Source organism: Lissotriton vulgaris, chromosome 10 (genome assembly GCF_964263255.1).
Source record: "Lissotriton vulgaris chromosome 10, aLisVul1.2, whole genome shotgun sequence".
Lineage (NCBI taxonomy): Eukaryota > Metazoa > Chordata > Amphibia > Caudata > Salamandridae > Lissotriton > Lissotriton vulgaris.
Window position 1 is genome coordinate 205,960,553 of NC_141698.1, and position 17,169 is coordinate 205,977,721.

Below are 17,169 nucleotides of genomic sequence, written 5' to 3' on the forward strand. Positions count from 1 at the left end.
GAAGTTCAATAGAACCACTACACATATTTCTGCAAATGTGATCTTCAATGAATGCCACCCAGATGCTTCTCTTTGCACTCCAATGACTGTTTACTACTTCTCCATCATGTCCTATTTATGAACCACTTATTTCCACTCAAAACACGAAAATTCTTAAAGAATGTGCCCAGACCACAGAGAAAGTTAGGAATCTTAGTGACGTCCAACAGGTGTCAGTTTCTGGCTTTTTGGAACTCACAGTGGTATTCAAGAGTATGCCTCTAAACATGCAGAAGTCACAGGGTTCAATATCTCGACATGGAAAACCTTTGCAAAATATAATAGAATACCACACAGAGGCTTTTCTTCTTGGGAAATTATACAAAGTGTAGCGTGAGAATGGGTTAGAAAAAAGATTGTAAATACTCAAGAAATGAGTTTGCTTGTAGATGTGCACACATTTTCTTAGAATTCTCACAATAAAACGCCTAATACCTGCACAATCCAGGTCACACAAAACCTTTGTGATTAACTACATTTTGTTGATAGTAAAAGTGACTTTACTCTCATGAAGAGTCTATGTATTCGTGTAAGCTTAATGTCCACATGCAAACAGCAGCATGAATGAGATCCAGTGTATTTTATTCGCCCCTACTAAAATACAACCTTCACTCTCATGTGGAATCCTGCCATAATTCTGTTATTAGCCTATTTTATGTATTTTTCTACCCCTCGACTAAGCACAGGCAATGGATAGTGTACAATTCAATTAAATTCACTATGACAAGCAAAATGAAAACAACTAAAAAGTAATGTTTTGTTTGTTTTTCACTAGGAATCTTCACAATCAAAATCCTGTAAAGTTATAAAGTGAAAGCACACATTTGATGGGTGTGTGTGCGTGCCCTGCACAAGTAGCAGCAGCGGTTCACACACATGTGCTGAGGTTTGTTTTGGAGAAATATAGCACATTCAGCACTTAAGTGGAAATATAATGGCGTACGCACCTTGTTAACCAAGATAGGCACACAATGAGAGTAGTTCATCCGGGAGGCCCAGGTCCCGTTTTCCAGACATTCCCTGTAAACATTTCCTGGAACAGAGAGTAAATATGTTAAAATGCATTGCACCATAAGCCTCATGAGTCAGCTTTCTGACTATAAAAATAATTTAAATATATAACTCATTGACGACTTTTTATGAAGAGCCCAATGAAAAAAAAACATTTGCTAATAATCCTACGGTAATAAGTTGCAATGCCTAAAAGCAATTCATTAATTAGATTTTAAAAAACGTAAGGTCGAATAACAAGGCGTAAGAATCATAACCAAAATACAAGTACCCAAAATACAAATATCAACAAATACTCTTCTTTCAAGTCGATATATTGTGTGTCATTAAAATAAGTAATAATAAGACCAATTTTTTACAGTGCCCAGGAAAAGGAAAACTGCTGCATTAAGCGTTGTAAGAAGAAACACATGATTGTTATCAGCGATTAAGATGCCCTTGGGTTATTCTACAAAGACATCAGTTATTTTGCTTCCGGTGCATACAAGCCTGAAACCGGATTGCGTTCAGTGCTATTATATTGTAGAACCACAAAAGCCATCCAGAAACTCATACTATACTGTTGAGTCAGAGTACAAGAGGCAACGAATAAAAATCACTTTTGAAAGCCTTCTTGTAACATGGAACAGTTATTTTAAATGTCAAATGACTGAAGTCCAAAGGCCAAGATGCTCATTTTCTTCCCTAATGCGTTTCTACAGTAAATTAGACAAGGATTGGATGCGCACAGAAGGGTCTAAACTAATTATAGTCAAATTAAATACATACAAATGGAACACGAATGCCACAGTGTCACCTTGGAGCAACAAACACCATAATGGAGTAATGGCTTTATTATGGTATAAATCAGCGCCCTGGGCCACTCTTGTTTATCAAACTGTCTTAAATCTATTATTTATCACAGCAGAATCATTGTAAAACCATTTAAAGTGAGTGAGTGAGAGGGATAGAAAGTGAGTGAGTTGTTCTATTTTCATTTTCCTCAAAAAGGACAAAACAGCAATAAGGTGATGACCGTTAGGGGAGAAAACTGAGGAAGAAAACCTAAACAATAGAAATAACTTTTTCACATTTTTTTTAAACAAAGGGGAAAGGACAATTATCCACACCTGTTTCCTAACAGAACGACATTCTATAACTTGTTATCTAGACTTAAAATGGTCTGCCTCCTATGTGGTTTAGTTTAGACCCAATTAAACAATTAAAGTGAACAGATTTACTAGTAGTCCAGGCCTCTGTGACATTTTATATACGCAAGTGCAATACACAAAATGTTCAAATTTTGCCTTATTTAAATTTTCTTTACTTTTTACATTAAGCAACTTTGTGTAACTTTTTGCTAGCAAGAGTCTTGTTCACGCAGAAAATAGGAGGGACTTTTCATTTAATAAGGTATGAAAACTGCTGCCTGGGCAGAGACAATGTCTTAGACAATTTCTTAGGCCTCTTTTGGCAGAAAGGCCTGATTGTAAGGTATGCGACTCCTCTCAGCTCAGGAAGTGTATGGTTGAGGAATTTTATTAACTTGAAAGGAACCAGAAAGACGACCTCCACATTCATATGTAAGTGCTTAGTGAGAGATGGGGTATGAGATGTCTTTTGATCCTAGAGTACAGTTTAGCCAATTTGGCACCATCCCAGTAGGAGGAGAATCTGGTTTCTGAACCAGTTTGTTGTGGCTGTGGGTGATGGCCCTGCACATTTCCTTAGACACACCAGTGGTTGGTCCACCAGTCTGCTCCCAGGGCAAAAGGGTTCTACCAAGTTTGAATTTTATTCAGAATAGTGCACTGTACGGTAGTTTGCTGCAAAAGAGGGAGGAGTCGCCCCTGAGAAATTATGCCTATTGGTTAGTGAGTGTCCAGGAGTCACCCCACCCTCTGGCTTGCGAGTTCTACAAAAATAGCACATCACTCTATAGCTCAACAGAACACTTTCTGGACCTGTAGAAGAAGGGAGAGGAGACTGACCATACTGTTTTTGATCTATGTGGAAATCTGAGGGCTGAACTTGTTTCCACTGTGTGGGAAATCAGGACCTGTTTGTAGAGTTACCCCACTTTTGCCCCCATCTTGACTACTAGGTGCTGGTTTTCTAACTCTGACTGTGCCCTGGGCCTTGTTAACAAGACCCAGGGCCTGTGCTCTGATCAAAAGTATATGGTAATTGTTAGACTTCCCAAGATCCCTGGTTGGCTGAGGTAGGTACCGAAGGCCAAGCATGGACCCCTGAGCCCCAACATTAGGGAAAAGACAGGTCACCTCCAGAGATAGCCACTGCGCCACCCCCTTGGTAGCTTATCACTAGCAACCAGGCTTATCTCCAAGGCTTAATGTGTAAAGTATTTACAATTAAGCTCACAGCGATCCAATGATGAAACCACAAATAGACCCGACACGAGTTTCATAGAAAACAAGTATATGTTTATAAAACTATATACATTCCGACCACACAGTACTAAACTGTTATATGCGTCAGGGTAAATGTTCCCCCTGGCCTACTATTACTGCAGAACACTAAACAGTCCTACGTAATCCTAATGTTGTAATATACAGTGCGATATGCAACAGTCAGGTACTTCACAACATAAGAATAATGCAGATCGTAATACAGTTATCTGGTGATTTGTACTGTCACTGTAAAGCAATGCGTAAAGCAACAACATGGTAAACTGTTATGCCACCGTAATGCAATGCGTACGGACCCCCTTCAGGTACTCTGGTGGGAAAGAGCAATGCAACGTGTAATACAGTTATCAGGCAATTCATTATGCGAAGCTAATGCAATGTGAAGACATATATCCGGCAGTTCTTTTTTTTGCAATCCTAATGCACTGTGTAATACGACAATCCGGCAGATTGTTATGCAGGATTCAGACAAAGTGTATTACATCTATCAGGCAGTTTGTTATGCAAACCTAGTGCAATGCGTAACACACTTATCAGGCAGTTCGTTAGGCAAACTAATACTATGGGCAAAGCAACAAAACAGGCAGTCTGTTGTGCAGAAATAAAGCAGTGCATTATACAATCATCATATACTCCGCTACACAGAAGTTATGCAATACGTTAGTTGCTCCAGCACCGTTCACGGGCTGGCTTGTGGTTAGTCTCCAGTCACAGTTGCCCCCCCCCCCCCACACGGGTAAGATTGAACACAGTAACTGCTGCTTCACACTCAGGCCCCGGTGCTGCCACTCCCTTGGCACATGGACCTTAATCCGAGCCGTAGCAGAGGCTCGCACTGCAGAACAAGGAGAGAGGCAGAGAGGCTCTCCCTCCGAGCCGGTGCCCCTTCCCAGGAGTCGACACATGTTACCTGGGGGGCGCAAACCCACTCGCCTCTCCTCGTTCAGCGACTTGGGCCCCCGATGCAATCTCTGACTTACTAGGCAATGGGAAGATCCCAGGCTGCACACTACCCCCACCCTCAGAGTCACGAAGACTCACAGTTGCTCAGGGTGCACGTTAACCAGACAACTCCTCACAAGTGTCTCAGGCTATGCATGACACATGCACGCAGATTTGCTGAGACACACTTGATCTTCTTGTGCCCACGATCACAAGGCACAACGTGCGCAGTTCTCAGGTAGTAGAGAGCACACACACTCTGCGTCACTGAGACACACTTTATCCTCCAGTGCCCACGATCACAGGGCACCTCTTGCACAGGTCTCAGGCCATAGAAGGTACACGCACACAGTGTCACTTGAGACACACTTCATCTCCCGGTGCCCCCGATCACAGGGCACCTCCAGCGAGGGTGTCAGGCTGCGTACGGCACACACACAGCGTCGCTGAGGCACACTCATTCTTCGGGTGTGCGCGAACCCAGGCCACTCCACATAAAAGTCTCAGGCTGCCCCAAACCACACGCACACAGTGTCGCTGAGACTTACTTGGCTTCTCGGCACTCACGTTCACAGGACGATCCTTTAGAAGGACTTAGGATAGACAAAGCACACGCACACCACATCTTAGAGTCTTGTTTGGAACTCCCGGTGCCCAAGATCACAGGGCACAACTTGCGAAGGTCTCAGGCTAGACAGAGCACCCGCACCGACGGCATATCTGAGAGTCTTCTCTGGAAACTTTTGTGTTCCTGTGTTTCCAATCAGGGAGCCAGCTCACCCCAGGCCCTTGGGCATAGATTCTTCAAGACACAGCACTCAGCAAAGTCCTTAAAGCAGGGGGACACAGCACACCGCTAAGTCCCTACAGCCTTTCCTTGGTTAAAACAACAAACTGCAGGCTAGCCCCAGATCACACAGCAAGTGCAGTCCTATCCAGCAGTCAATTCAGTTGTTTCTTCCTCGGCAAAGGTTCCTCTTAGCCCACAAAGTAGCTCTAGTCTTGTTCACACTTGATCAAGCCATTCTCCAGAGTTCAGGGGCTTCAGCTCGCATAGTTATACCCCTCAATGGCTTTGAAGTGTTTGTGTTACAGGGGGCACTAACCCTGCTCAAGCCTGTTCTGCGTACCTCCCTACCAGCGACACCTTCTCCCTTTGATTGGTGGGGGTCTGGATTCTCAATCACTCAGCAGGAGATGGGACATCTGTTTTATAGCACCAGCCCAGGCCTCTTCAACTCTAGGCCTATTCCTCCTCCTACACACTCCAGATGCAGGTCAGCATGTGCTGTCTCCCCTCCTCCCATGAGTCAAGACATTCCCCAGAGCCTATTGCTTTCAAATCCAACCAGTCAAACCACAACCAGGCAGAGACACACAGAAATGTAAAAAGCACAAAAACCCAGCCACTTCTAAATGAGTGGCTTACAAACACACAATGCAAAAACCATCTTCATAACAAGATGTGTTATTGCAGGGTGAGTTCAGGCATACTAAACTTCACCATTCCATCTCAAGCACTTGGGGAGATAGGCTGGAAAACATATTACACAGCCTCCCCATTCTATTCCAATGAGCAAGATGGCCTTTCAGCAGTGAAAACGAAATGGAGATGATTTCACTGCCAGGACATGGCACACACTTTGGTTCATGCTCCACCTTTCACATGCACTGTACCCTGTCTAGGGGGTATCCTACACCTACCATAGGGGTGCCTGATGTGTATGAAATTGAAGGCTAGGGTATGATAAGTGTGTGCACTTACCAGAACAACATAGCAGTTTAGGAAACTGTAGGCAGGCCCTGCAATGGAAGGCCCGAGTTCCCTTTCCATGGCTACTTGAGTGGGTGGCACAATAAGTGCTGCAGGGCCACCAGTGGCATTTGCATTACTAGCCCTGGCACACATAGTGCACTTCACTAGGGACTTTACTAGTAAAGCAAACATACCAATAATGGACAACCAATCACCATTATACATTACACAGGGAACACTTGCACTTTGACACTGTTTAGAAGTGGCAAAGTGTCCAGAGCACCTAAGTTGGCAACACATGTAAGAAAAAAGGTCTAGGGGAAAAGCAAAAAGTTTAGGGAACTTTAGACAAAAAGGGCCAAGTCCCACAGTAATTAGCTATAATTACGAATAGCAATGACAGACTCCTACAAGTCCCTAGTATATAATAAGGCATGGGCGATAATAGGGCAAAAAGGTTTAGAGGCCCAGTAGATGTCCTGCACAGGTGTTTGCACTGCTGTAGTCCATACTGTCATTTTAAAATCCAGCCCTGCTTTGCAGGCTGCTTTTAAACTTAAATTATATGCATATTTGACTTTGGAATTAAAGGTACTTACAAAGTCTCAAACGACCTCATTTTTACATAAAGGTCACCTCTAAGGTTTCCCCTAGGTGCCCCAGGGGTAGGGTGCCTTGTAGCTATAAGCAAATAGATGATAAAATATGTTTTATATACCCTGGTAAGGGAGAAACTGACAATTTCGTTTTCCCCACTGTAGCACAATGGATCCATCGGCTAACATTGGAATACTGTCATTAAAGTATAACTATTGAAAGAAAGGAGCTACAAATATACTTCAAAGTATAAAAACGACAGTTAAAATAAATCCAACAATTTCTCACTGTCAGATTTATTATAACGATCAAGGAAAATAAGTTCTAGAACTGTTGTTTTAGTAAGCCAAATTCAGCCTTACAGCAGCCCTGCTCTGATTGGTCGGCCTCTGCCAGGCTGAGCCAAACTGTCTTAATGAGGTGTGAAGTGGCCTGAGTAGAAACAAAGCCTTTCCTGTGGGAGGAGAACTGCAAGCTGCAGAGTAAAAGGCAGGATGGGTGTGGAGTTGCCAAACAGGTCTTCAAAGAGGGAATGACAGCTTAGGGCAGCACAGGCGTACCCCCACATACTGCAACGCCCAGACAGACAGTACCCCCTGTAATTAGACCAGCAGAGAGGTTGGAAGGGGAGTGTTAAGGAAACCTAGCCATACCAGTGGGACGGCTTAGCCAGATCTTAACCTTCAGGAGAAGGTTTCTTGTTTTGGATTTTGGAAGAATTTTGCTTTCAGGGACATGAATATGCCACACTTTAGAGGAAGTTTTCATAGTTTCTGGAGTCACCCTGTACCCCATTGATTAGGGGTACCCCCCTGTTTGTCACCCAAGAACACTGGGAACAAAATTGAAATGCTGCCTTGCAACTCAGATCTGCTGCCTAAAACCACAAGAATAAGGTCTGCCCTGCCAGAAACCTGATCTGCACCCCAAAGGTCTAAACTCTGAAGTACTGCACCTGCTGCACAATCTGGGACTACAGCCCTAAGGACTTTGCCTTGCTTCAATAAGGATTAAGGAGTGACCTCCCTGCAAACTACTGGTTAACAGAGGCTAATTGTACCATCTCCACCAAGATGTCCCCATCCCGGAGTGCGTTCAGGGGACTTTTAAGTATTTGGCAAGGTGCATTGTAGGAATTGTAGTCCCAATCATCTCAGAGGTCTAGACCCTTGGATTGGTGTTGTGGACACTTTGAACCCTCAAGGGAACCTTCTGGAAGAACGCAGTGCGAGAAGCAGAAACATAAAATGGTAAAATCACAATTTTATGTTTCTGCTTCTCGCACTGCGGGAAAGCAGAAGTGTCTGGATGGGTGTGGGTGGGTCTGCTGTAAAGGAGGGGAGGCGTGGCTAACCCACATGCAGCCTACATAGAGAAAAAGGCATCCCTACAGGCGCCTGGCTGGGCGCCGTCCGCACCAATCACAATGCTGCCATTGCAGCGTTGAGATTAGCTTAGGGGAGGGGAGGTAAAGGCCTGTGGAAAACGAACAGGAGTAGCAGGAGCTGAGGGGGCGGTGGTGTCCCGGGGGAAAGTAAGTTTTTTTTCTTGTCACCCATGTGACCCCCTCCTGCCCGTCATGCCGGCTGCGACAGCTGCCATCCATCTACTATAAAGCAAGACAATTCTAGAAACAAGCAATGAAAGCAAAAGGCTGTGACATAAAACATGCGTGATGCAGGCAAGAATAGAAACCCAACACCGTTTAAGACTAACAGTAAAGAAACAAAAACCATCCCTGCAAAGAAACTTTTTATTACTAAACACCATAGAACCTTAAACATTTTCCTAAATGAAATTGAACAAGGTGAGAAAGGCGTGCCTGTTGACTAATCATGACAAAGAGCTAAAACGGAGACTAAAAGTCTCTGCGCTCGGTGGCAGCCACCAAACACCCAGGAGAGTAAGGGCTGTGGGGTGCAGCAGTGACCCTCCCCTGGCTCATTTCCCTTTGCTAAATGTATGCCCATTAACACATGCATGCTAATGAATCCTGTTCCGTGACACTTTGTAACTGTGGTTACAGATTCACAGAGCTGTCAATTAGGGTGCCTGCATTGCACAAAAGCTGCAACCACAAAATGCCAAGGTCTGCTTTACCCCTGCCTTCTTATATTGCTGATATGGTACATAGTGTTAGTATATATACGGCGCCAAGAGGAATACACAGATAATGAAAGAATATTATTACATTAAAAAGTGACTGTAAGAGCAGGATATATCAAGAACTGCACTGCATCTTGGCTGTTTAATAACAGCAACATGGGTGTGGGAAATTGGTACAAACCCATATGAAGGTTGTTTTTTTAAAATATCTATTGACCATGTTTTGAATGTGCTATGTATTGTATTGTATTGTAATTGCATTTATATAGCGCTTACTACCCCTGACGAGGCGTCAAAGCGCTTTTTCAGCAAGTGGCATGCTACTCCGGGACCCATAGAGGATTAGTGTTTTATTAGTATAGTGAAACATACAAGTGCATTTTAAGTGGTGGACAGGTTAGTCAGTTATTTGGATTTGGAATGATAGCAGAAGGATAGAGGAGGAAAACAGGTTTGTATTTATATAGCGCTTGTTACCCATGATGGGGTGTTGAAGCACGCTATCCAGGAAGCCCAGAATTTGTGGTGAATTAATATGGTGAAATATGAAAGTAATTTCAGTGGCGGATATTAGTTTGATGTTTGATGTTTTGGGGTTTTTGTATAGCGCACGTACACTCCAAGGAGCATCTTGGCGCTGTGTCAGTTATTTGGAGTGAGAAGGATAGCGGAGAGATAAAAGGGGAAGAAAGGTTTGCATTCATATAGCACTTGTTACACCTGATGGATGTTGAAGCACTTTTCTGGCGAGTATCACCCACTCCAGAACCCATAAAGGATTAGTGTTAAAAATTACTATAGTAAACAATGAAGTAATTTGAGTAGTGTATAGGTTGTTCAGTTATTTGGGTAGAGAAGGGTAGGTGGCGGGATAGAAGAGGGAAAGAGGTTTGTATTTATACAGAGCTTGCCACCCCTGATGGGGTTTTGAAGCGCAAGTAGCACGGTACTTCCATGAGGATTAGTGTTTAACTAGTATGGTGAAACATGAAAGTAATTTTAGTGGTGGATATGTTAGTCAGTTATTTGGATTAGGAAGGGTTGGGGAGGGGTAGAAAAGGGAAAAGGTTTGCATTTACATAGTGCTTGTAACCCTGATGGGTTGTTGAGATGCTTTATTGGCGAGTAGCACGCTACTCTGTAACCCATAAATGATTAGTGGTGAATTAGTATATTTGAATATGGATTTGAGAAGTGAACATGTTAGTCTGTTAATTTTGATTGAAAAGGATAGTTGAGGGATAAAAGAGTGAAGGATTTTTTTTTAGGTCTTAGCAGTAGGAGGAGGCTTTTGGATGAGTAAAAAGGAATTTTGGAGGGGAGGAGTCAGAGGGAAGAATTTAGAAAGGTTTGTTTTAGGGGCTCGGTATAGTAAAAAAAGGTGTCAGATGATGCAAGGAGGGATACATTAGGAGAGAGTCTAGAAAGGTTTTTTGGGGGGATCGTAGTAGGGGTATGGGGTTTGGGAAAAATGATAGAGTGGATGTAGAGGATATATTGATAGATGTAGAGGATAAGAGATAGGGTAGTGCATTGGAAAGAGTAGTAGAAAGAAGTTTGAGATCAGTCAGAAGGTTGGGCTAGAAGATATATTGAGAGAAGTATAGGCTGAGAAACAGGGCAGTGCATTGGAAATGCTAAATTAGAAGAAAGTGATAAATATATAGATCCATAAGTACATTGAAAGTATATAGATACATAAAGGAGGTAAGTATATGTAGATTAAAGATATTGATAGAGGCACAGGATGAGAAATAGGGTAGTTCATTGGATATGCTTTTTCAGGAGAAAAGTAACAGACACACAGATCCAAGTACATGGAAGGTACATAGATGCACAATGGAAGTATTTACATGTAGACCAAAGATGACTTTAATTTATTTATTTATTATTAATAGTGTATTTTTTTTGTATTTATTTTTTCCCTCTCAACAACATAATTATCTTACATGTTTATACAAAGCAATTCACAAAAATAGGTACATATTTATAGGGAAAACAAATGCTTATATACATAGGGATATGCTGTAAATTTCTATTTGCATATAGTGCTAATGAGTCAAAGAACAAATTCTTAAGTTGTTTTTTGAAGATAAGGTGGTTTTCGGTGGACCTAATGTTGGGCGGTAAAGAGTTCCATAGTTTGGCTGCTTGAACAGAGAAGGATGTGCCACCCCTGATTATTTTCTTGTATCTTGGGATTTTGAGGAGAAATGCTCCTTTAAAGCGGAGGTTCCTTTGTTGAATATGTTTGGTGATTTTTTTCCTGATGAAGAGCGGTCCCATTCCATTTATTGCTTTGTATACAGAAGTAGTACTCGGTTAATGCTGGCATTGGCACATTTAGCCATACACATGTAGTAGCGCGGCTGTGACTTCACTTGGGGTGTTAGAGGGCCAGTGCCTGCAGAAATATCTGCCTTTTAGTTGTTGTTGGGTAATTCTATACGGCGCCTGGTATGTAAAGAGGCTCCTCTTGTGCATCGTATTACAAGTGCCAACTAGCAGCTTGCAAGCTAGGTTTACAAAGCCGAGAGTATTGCTTTACACTCAAGTTGAGTTTTACTTTCAGCAACAGTCAGCATCGCCCAACGTTGAAGATGTGTTTTTAAGATCACAATCGCATGTCACAACATTACAGCAGCTCTTACGCGCCGTGTTGACTTTTTTTTATGCAGATAGGTTTAATTTAGAAGGAACACATCGAAGCCTGCCAGTCACCCTTAACCTTCCTGGTGTTCACTTCATAATGTCCTCTTGTGAGTTCTTTTCCCTTTCTTAGTAATTGCTCTTTTTCTGATTTTGCTGGTTGAATGATCTCCTCCATGAGTGTTGAACTGTGCGAAATAATACAGGCACAGACTGCAATAGTGCTAAAATAATGCAGCACAGAACTATTCACGGGTGGGTGCCTTGAGTCGCGCTATTCTAACAACAGGGCAAAGTTCATGTTGCAGGAGCGAGAAGTCCACTTTCTTTACCCTTCCGCTGCACACTTCGAGAGCTTGGGTGACAGGGGGTTGCTAACCCTCACAGAACTCAAGACCCCAGCTGGTGTTTGGAGAGGGGACATTTTTCAGTGTATCATCCCCGTCCTGTTACTACTGCGCACTGCACTCTGGGAGAGCCACCAGTATCAGCGCGTGGTCAGCAGAGGGGACACGTCTTCAGTGAAGTGTGGGACAGTACCAGGAAGGTAAGTTTCAAAGCACATGCCAACTTCAGGAGAGCCACCCTGCTGGTTAAGATGCAGTGGAGCACCCCTTCCTACTGAGGTGGCAAAAGAAAGGGGAAGAGGGGCTTAAAGCATCACAACCCAATTGTTTTTTAGGATTCTGACCTCAAAGCTCAAAAAGACTTACAGTATAATATCTGTCAGTCTTGCAATTTCATTCTAGAAATAGTTGCTTTTGAGAAAACAAGTGAAATCGGCTAAGCAAGAAGTTATTTCGCATGTATATTTTACTGTTAATCTGGAACAGTAAGTACAATAAACTTAGCATGGTACATATCTCTTGAGAAGTAAATGTACAGGACAGCCGTCACCAGCGCCCCTCCATTCTTCCATGTCACACCCAGAGCTTAATTTGTTAAATAAATGCCGGGACCCAAAAGTTTCCTCAGGGGGCTACGCCAATGATAGCAAATATCAGGGGTACAAACACCCAGGCTGCATAGACTGGATTCCACCTGATACCTCTTTCATCCACCAACAGACGCTCCCTGCCCCTTCATCTCACTCTTGCAGGTTCTTTTTCGACACTACCTTCTCCTTTTGTCACTGTTCCTCCATCTTCCTCCTCCTTTCTCCCTTTTCTGGTTTCCTCTCTCTTGCTGTGGGTTTACTCTTGTGCATGGGTATGGGTGACTTCTCTGTCATAACCAGTTGCACTACAATAATCTCATGTGATGACTTCCTATATCCTGTGCTTCTCTCACTCCCGGGTGTTCTAAAAAAAGCTATCATGTCTACATGTCACTCGATTACTTTTGTCTGGTTTGTGCACCTTCACCTCAAGTCTAGCCAAGAACCATAACATTTGATATGTCTAGGACAGTAGGCAAGACAAGTTTCATGTCTTTCCCTCACACTACTTCATTCCACCTCATACACAGAATCAGTTACACAAGAAGTGCATTCCTCCACTCAGTATACATGACACCAAAACACTTCCCACACACGTCACACTCACAACTCACAGCTTTTAACTAGACTCAGATATAAATAAATATAAGTACATATGTTCTATCCCTCTCTTGTCTTACATGCACTACACAGTTAGACGCTGCGACTTATGTCTGGATAAGTGCACCACTGCAGTGAACCGCACATTACACATAATGCTTCTCCCATTAGCCACACTGAACTTCAAGGCGTTTCCCTAAGCACTCCAAAAGTGCTGTATTCCACCTATGGGCCAAGGCACATCGGTACCCCAGCAGAAGTGTGAATCGTTACTGGAACTCGGTGACAATGCAGTACAATCCAACTCACTCCACACTCATCCTCGCAGGGCGCCGCCTGCTGCACAGCCCTCAATCTTTCAAAATTGTAATGCAGGTCACCTTCTCAGACGTTAAAGTGCTGCCCCTCTTTCAACGTTTCATTGCAGAACATTGGCCCAAGGGGTTAATTCAAAGAGTCAGACCCAGAAATCTGAGTCTCATTAAAAGGGAGCATAAAACTGCTAGTCAGACCCTCACAATGAGAGGAGTTTGAAGTTATAGGTCAAGGAATCAAATCCACCTCACTATTCCAGCACCAGAGTCAATTTTCCAATTCAATTCAAATACTTTATTCGGTTTGCTTAATTTGAAACCATAAAAGTTATAAAACACAAGAATACATTATAATCAACAATTTAAAATATATACAGAAAAAGATATACACGTTCCCTGAGTTACAAACAGTAATGGGGGCTTAACTTCAGGATTGACAAAATAAGAAGGGCAGCATAGGAAATCCAACAATTATTATGGGTTTTAAAAAAAGGGCCGTAGGGTGCTTTAGCCATTTCATTTAAGGTTCCAGTCTTTTTCTATGCTTCTATGAACATTTCAGAAAATCAACCACAAAAGGGATACATTCAGGTTTTAGCAGTTGCAAATAATAAAGAGCGGGACGTACTTGCACAAAGTTTAACTTTTTTTAAATCGGTTTTAAATAAAAAGTCCTAGGTATTTCGTAAAATTTGCAAAAGAACATAAAGTGCAGCAGGTCCTGAGGAGACAGATTGTCGCAGCCACAGGGTGCTAGCACTTTCCCTTTATGCCATCCCCTAGGGACTACTAATAAAAAATGGAAAAGATCCATTCTAAACCTGATTAATAAAACCAGCCATGATAAATATGGTTCCATGTCTAAAGAAGTTTTAAACATCATATATTTACGATCACTAGACTTCAGCAGTTCTTTCTCATCTCTTTCCATTATTTTACGTTGTGTAAAGGAGTATTTAACGAGCACCACATCTTTTCTTGTAATACTATCAGGTTTTAAAAACAATTCCAAACGCCCCAGCTCACTAAAACATGTTTTAAGATATTTCAGCCATGAAATGTTGATAATATGATCCAAACTCAGAATCTCTTTCAGAAGACTGTGTGTAAGATGCTTGTTAAGCCAACATTGTAGCCAAAAAGTTAGGGGACACAAGGCCAAAATGTTGCAAATAAAAGGCATACCAGAGTCTCCCTCAGGTGATTCTGCTGTCAAAGGCAATGGGCTTTACCCCAGTTCAGTGCTTGAAAGGCGCAGGTTACAGCCACCATTCCTTCTGTTGAGGCCCTGCTCACATTGTCACTGGGAAGAAGAGATGGAGACAGACATCCTTGTAAACAGGAGGAGTCGGGACTTCTTCACATTGCCAAAATCTCTATGAACTAATATATGCTCTTGTGTACAGCACACTGAGAATTGTTTTTTCTAGGTCCACTTGGGTAGAAGTGTATTATTTAGTTTGAATTTAGTTGTGCGTGTGTTGTTTCTGAGTTAAGGGTGCTGAGATGGACCAGATGGCCCGATGGGGCTGATCAGCTATGTTACCTCATGGTATTGGTAATTGCTCTTGGAAGGGAGGGGGCTCCAAGAATTGACGTGAAATGGGCCACGCTTTATATTTAACAGGCCCTGGCACAGAATGTGTCAAAGGTGCTGGTTATTTATTTGTGTGGTGCCCTGAGTCACTATAAGATGGGTTGGACATTAACGAGTTAAGGGCAGGGCATGTGACTTCATGCAAATGTTTGGTGGCGTTCATCTATAAGCTAGAGTAGGTAGTGTTAAGTTGAATTCATATCAATTTCCAATACAGGTGAGGTTTTTATCTTTAAAGTGGGTTGTGGGCAATTTGCAGAAAGTCAAAGGTGATTAAGGCAAATATAAGCGTGTGTTAGGGAAAGTTGTGCTCAGAGTAAAGATGCATGTAGAGGATGCTAAGGAAGGTGAGAGTCACTTGGAAGGAAAAAGAAGAGGTGACCCTCAGAAGTGTTTGTTTATGGCCTGAAAATGGCTTGCAGCCTACGTAAAGTGGTTTGATGGTTTAAGGCATTGACAAAGTGGGCTCAGCTCTGGCCCAGGGCCCCAGTATGTCATGGGTCCACTTATAGAGCCAGCTCTGCTCTGCAGAGATTCTTGGCGTAATGACATTGAATAATTTTTAGACAAATTGCTTTAAATACGTTTTTCCTTTAATTTATTTTGAATGTAGGTGTTTTAGAGGCTGTTACATATTTTTTTCAGGGAAATGCTGGGTTTATTTCATGCAACATCCATATAAAAAGTTTTTTTTAGATCAAAACAGAACCTCACGTGTGAGGTCGTCACGGAGATTATGTGCAGTAATATTAGTGGGCATTAATGATGTTAAAACTAGAATCTAACAGTTGCTTTATTAACCTTGCTTTCTCAAATATGCTTGAAAATGCACCATTTGTCCGCTCTTTAATTGCTCGCCACAAGCCACTCATTACAAACATTTACACCTCACCACTTTCAAGTCTCACCAGTCGCCACTGTACAGCTCCATGCTTGCCCTGCGTGAGTATATTGAGCTCCAAATAAAACAATAAGTCTGAAAGTATAAATATTTACTGGTCAAACGAGTGAAAGGTATCCCACTGATGAGAGGAATTCAGCAGATGCGAAGTTTGAATTTCCTGGTCTGAGCTTTTCACAACACACCCCAAGGATCCAATGGGAACACATAAAAGGCTAATCCAACTCTGATAATCCTTCACTAGATTCAGCCTGTAAACCTGCCCCACTGGAGGATTTCAGCATCCAAAACATAGACTAAGGCGTCGGACTCAGATCTTGGTGGCTGGATACCCCGTTAGTCGAAATATAATTCCCCAAGGATATAATGGGATTTATATTTTGACAGACGGGTTATACCTCACTGTTGTGATGGAGTAACCCATCTGCCAAGATCTAAATCAGGCCCTGAGTGAGAAGATAAACTCTTTGACCAGGATGACCCACTTTGTGCATTCAACTTCTGCTTTTTCATGGTCATCCTTAATACATGCCTAGGTCCCTTTCAGCCATGAACAGAGACTTCTGACTTGCACTTTATTTTGCACTTTACTTTTCTTGTTACTTGCCAAAAAACTTTAGAAATCCATATCTCCTGTTACACTGATTCTGATTGGATTCTAATATTTTGTGTCTTTCTTCTTAGAAAATATGCCTTATTTTGATACAGGCGAAGGATTGCTATTGTGTTTTGACGTTTTAATCATTTTGGAACTGCTAAATGCTTAAATAATTTTCCCTAAGTTACACCTGTCTGCTCTATGCTGCAGCTACCTGGGGTTGATCCCAGATTTATTTAATGATCTTGAATGCTTGACCTCACAAGTTTTTGTTTTTTTTACTAGGAAAGCACTCCCAATTGCTGCCTTCACTGCACCCTGGAATACTTCTATTGCTGGCACTGAGAGGTGCAATCTTTTTATCGGAAATGATGAAACAGACAAACATCTACTGTTTTTTTGCACTAAATTTGTTTTGCCCAGTAGCAGGTGGATCACTCCTTTATGAAGAAGTATGACAATCACAGATTTAGTCAATGTTCTTAAAATCTGTAAAAGAAAATTCATCCAGTCGCAGTGGTATCAGTTTCCAAATTTCTTTTTGAAGCCTGGGCCATCAGACAAACAGAAATGCTGAAACTCTTCTGGCCAAGTGGTTGTGAGCGCTATTGCAAAATGTTTATTCTGTTTATCCTTTTAATGTATTTCTTTTGAAGAACATTGGTAAAACATACTTTTTATCATTTATCTTTTATTCTATAAAAATTTTAAGTA

The 17,169-nt window shown here is 42.2% G+C and overlaps 1 protein-coding gene across 2 annotated transcripts in view; it reads right to left on the reverse strand.

Annotated features, from left to right (window-relative positions):
* The window catches only part of CRHR2 (corticotropin releasing hormone receptor 2), a 1,750,647-nt gene that overhangs the window by 720,638 nt on the left and 1,012,840 nt on the right, over positions 1–17,169 (reverse strand). For both annotated transcript variants that reach the window (XM_086940889.1, XM_086940890.1), the window contains one exon: positions 987–1,072. In XM_086940889.1, coding sequence (XP_086797015.1) covers positions 987–1,072 — 86 coding nt within the window. The remainder of the gene's footprint in view (positions 1–986; positions 1,073–17,169) is intronic.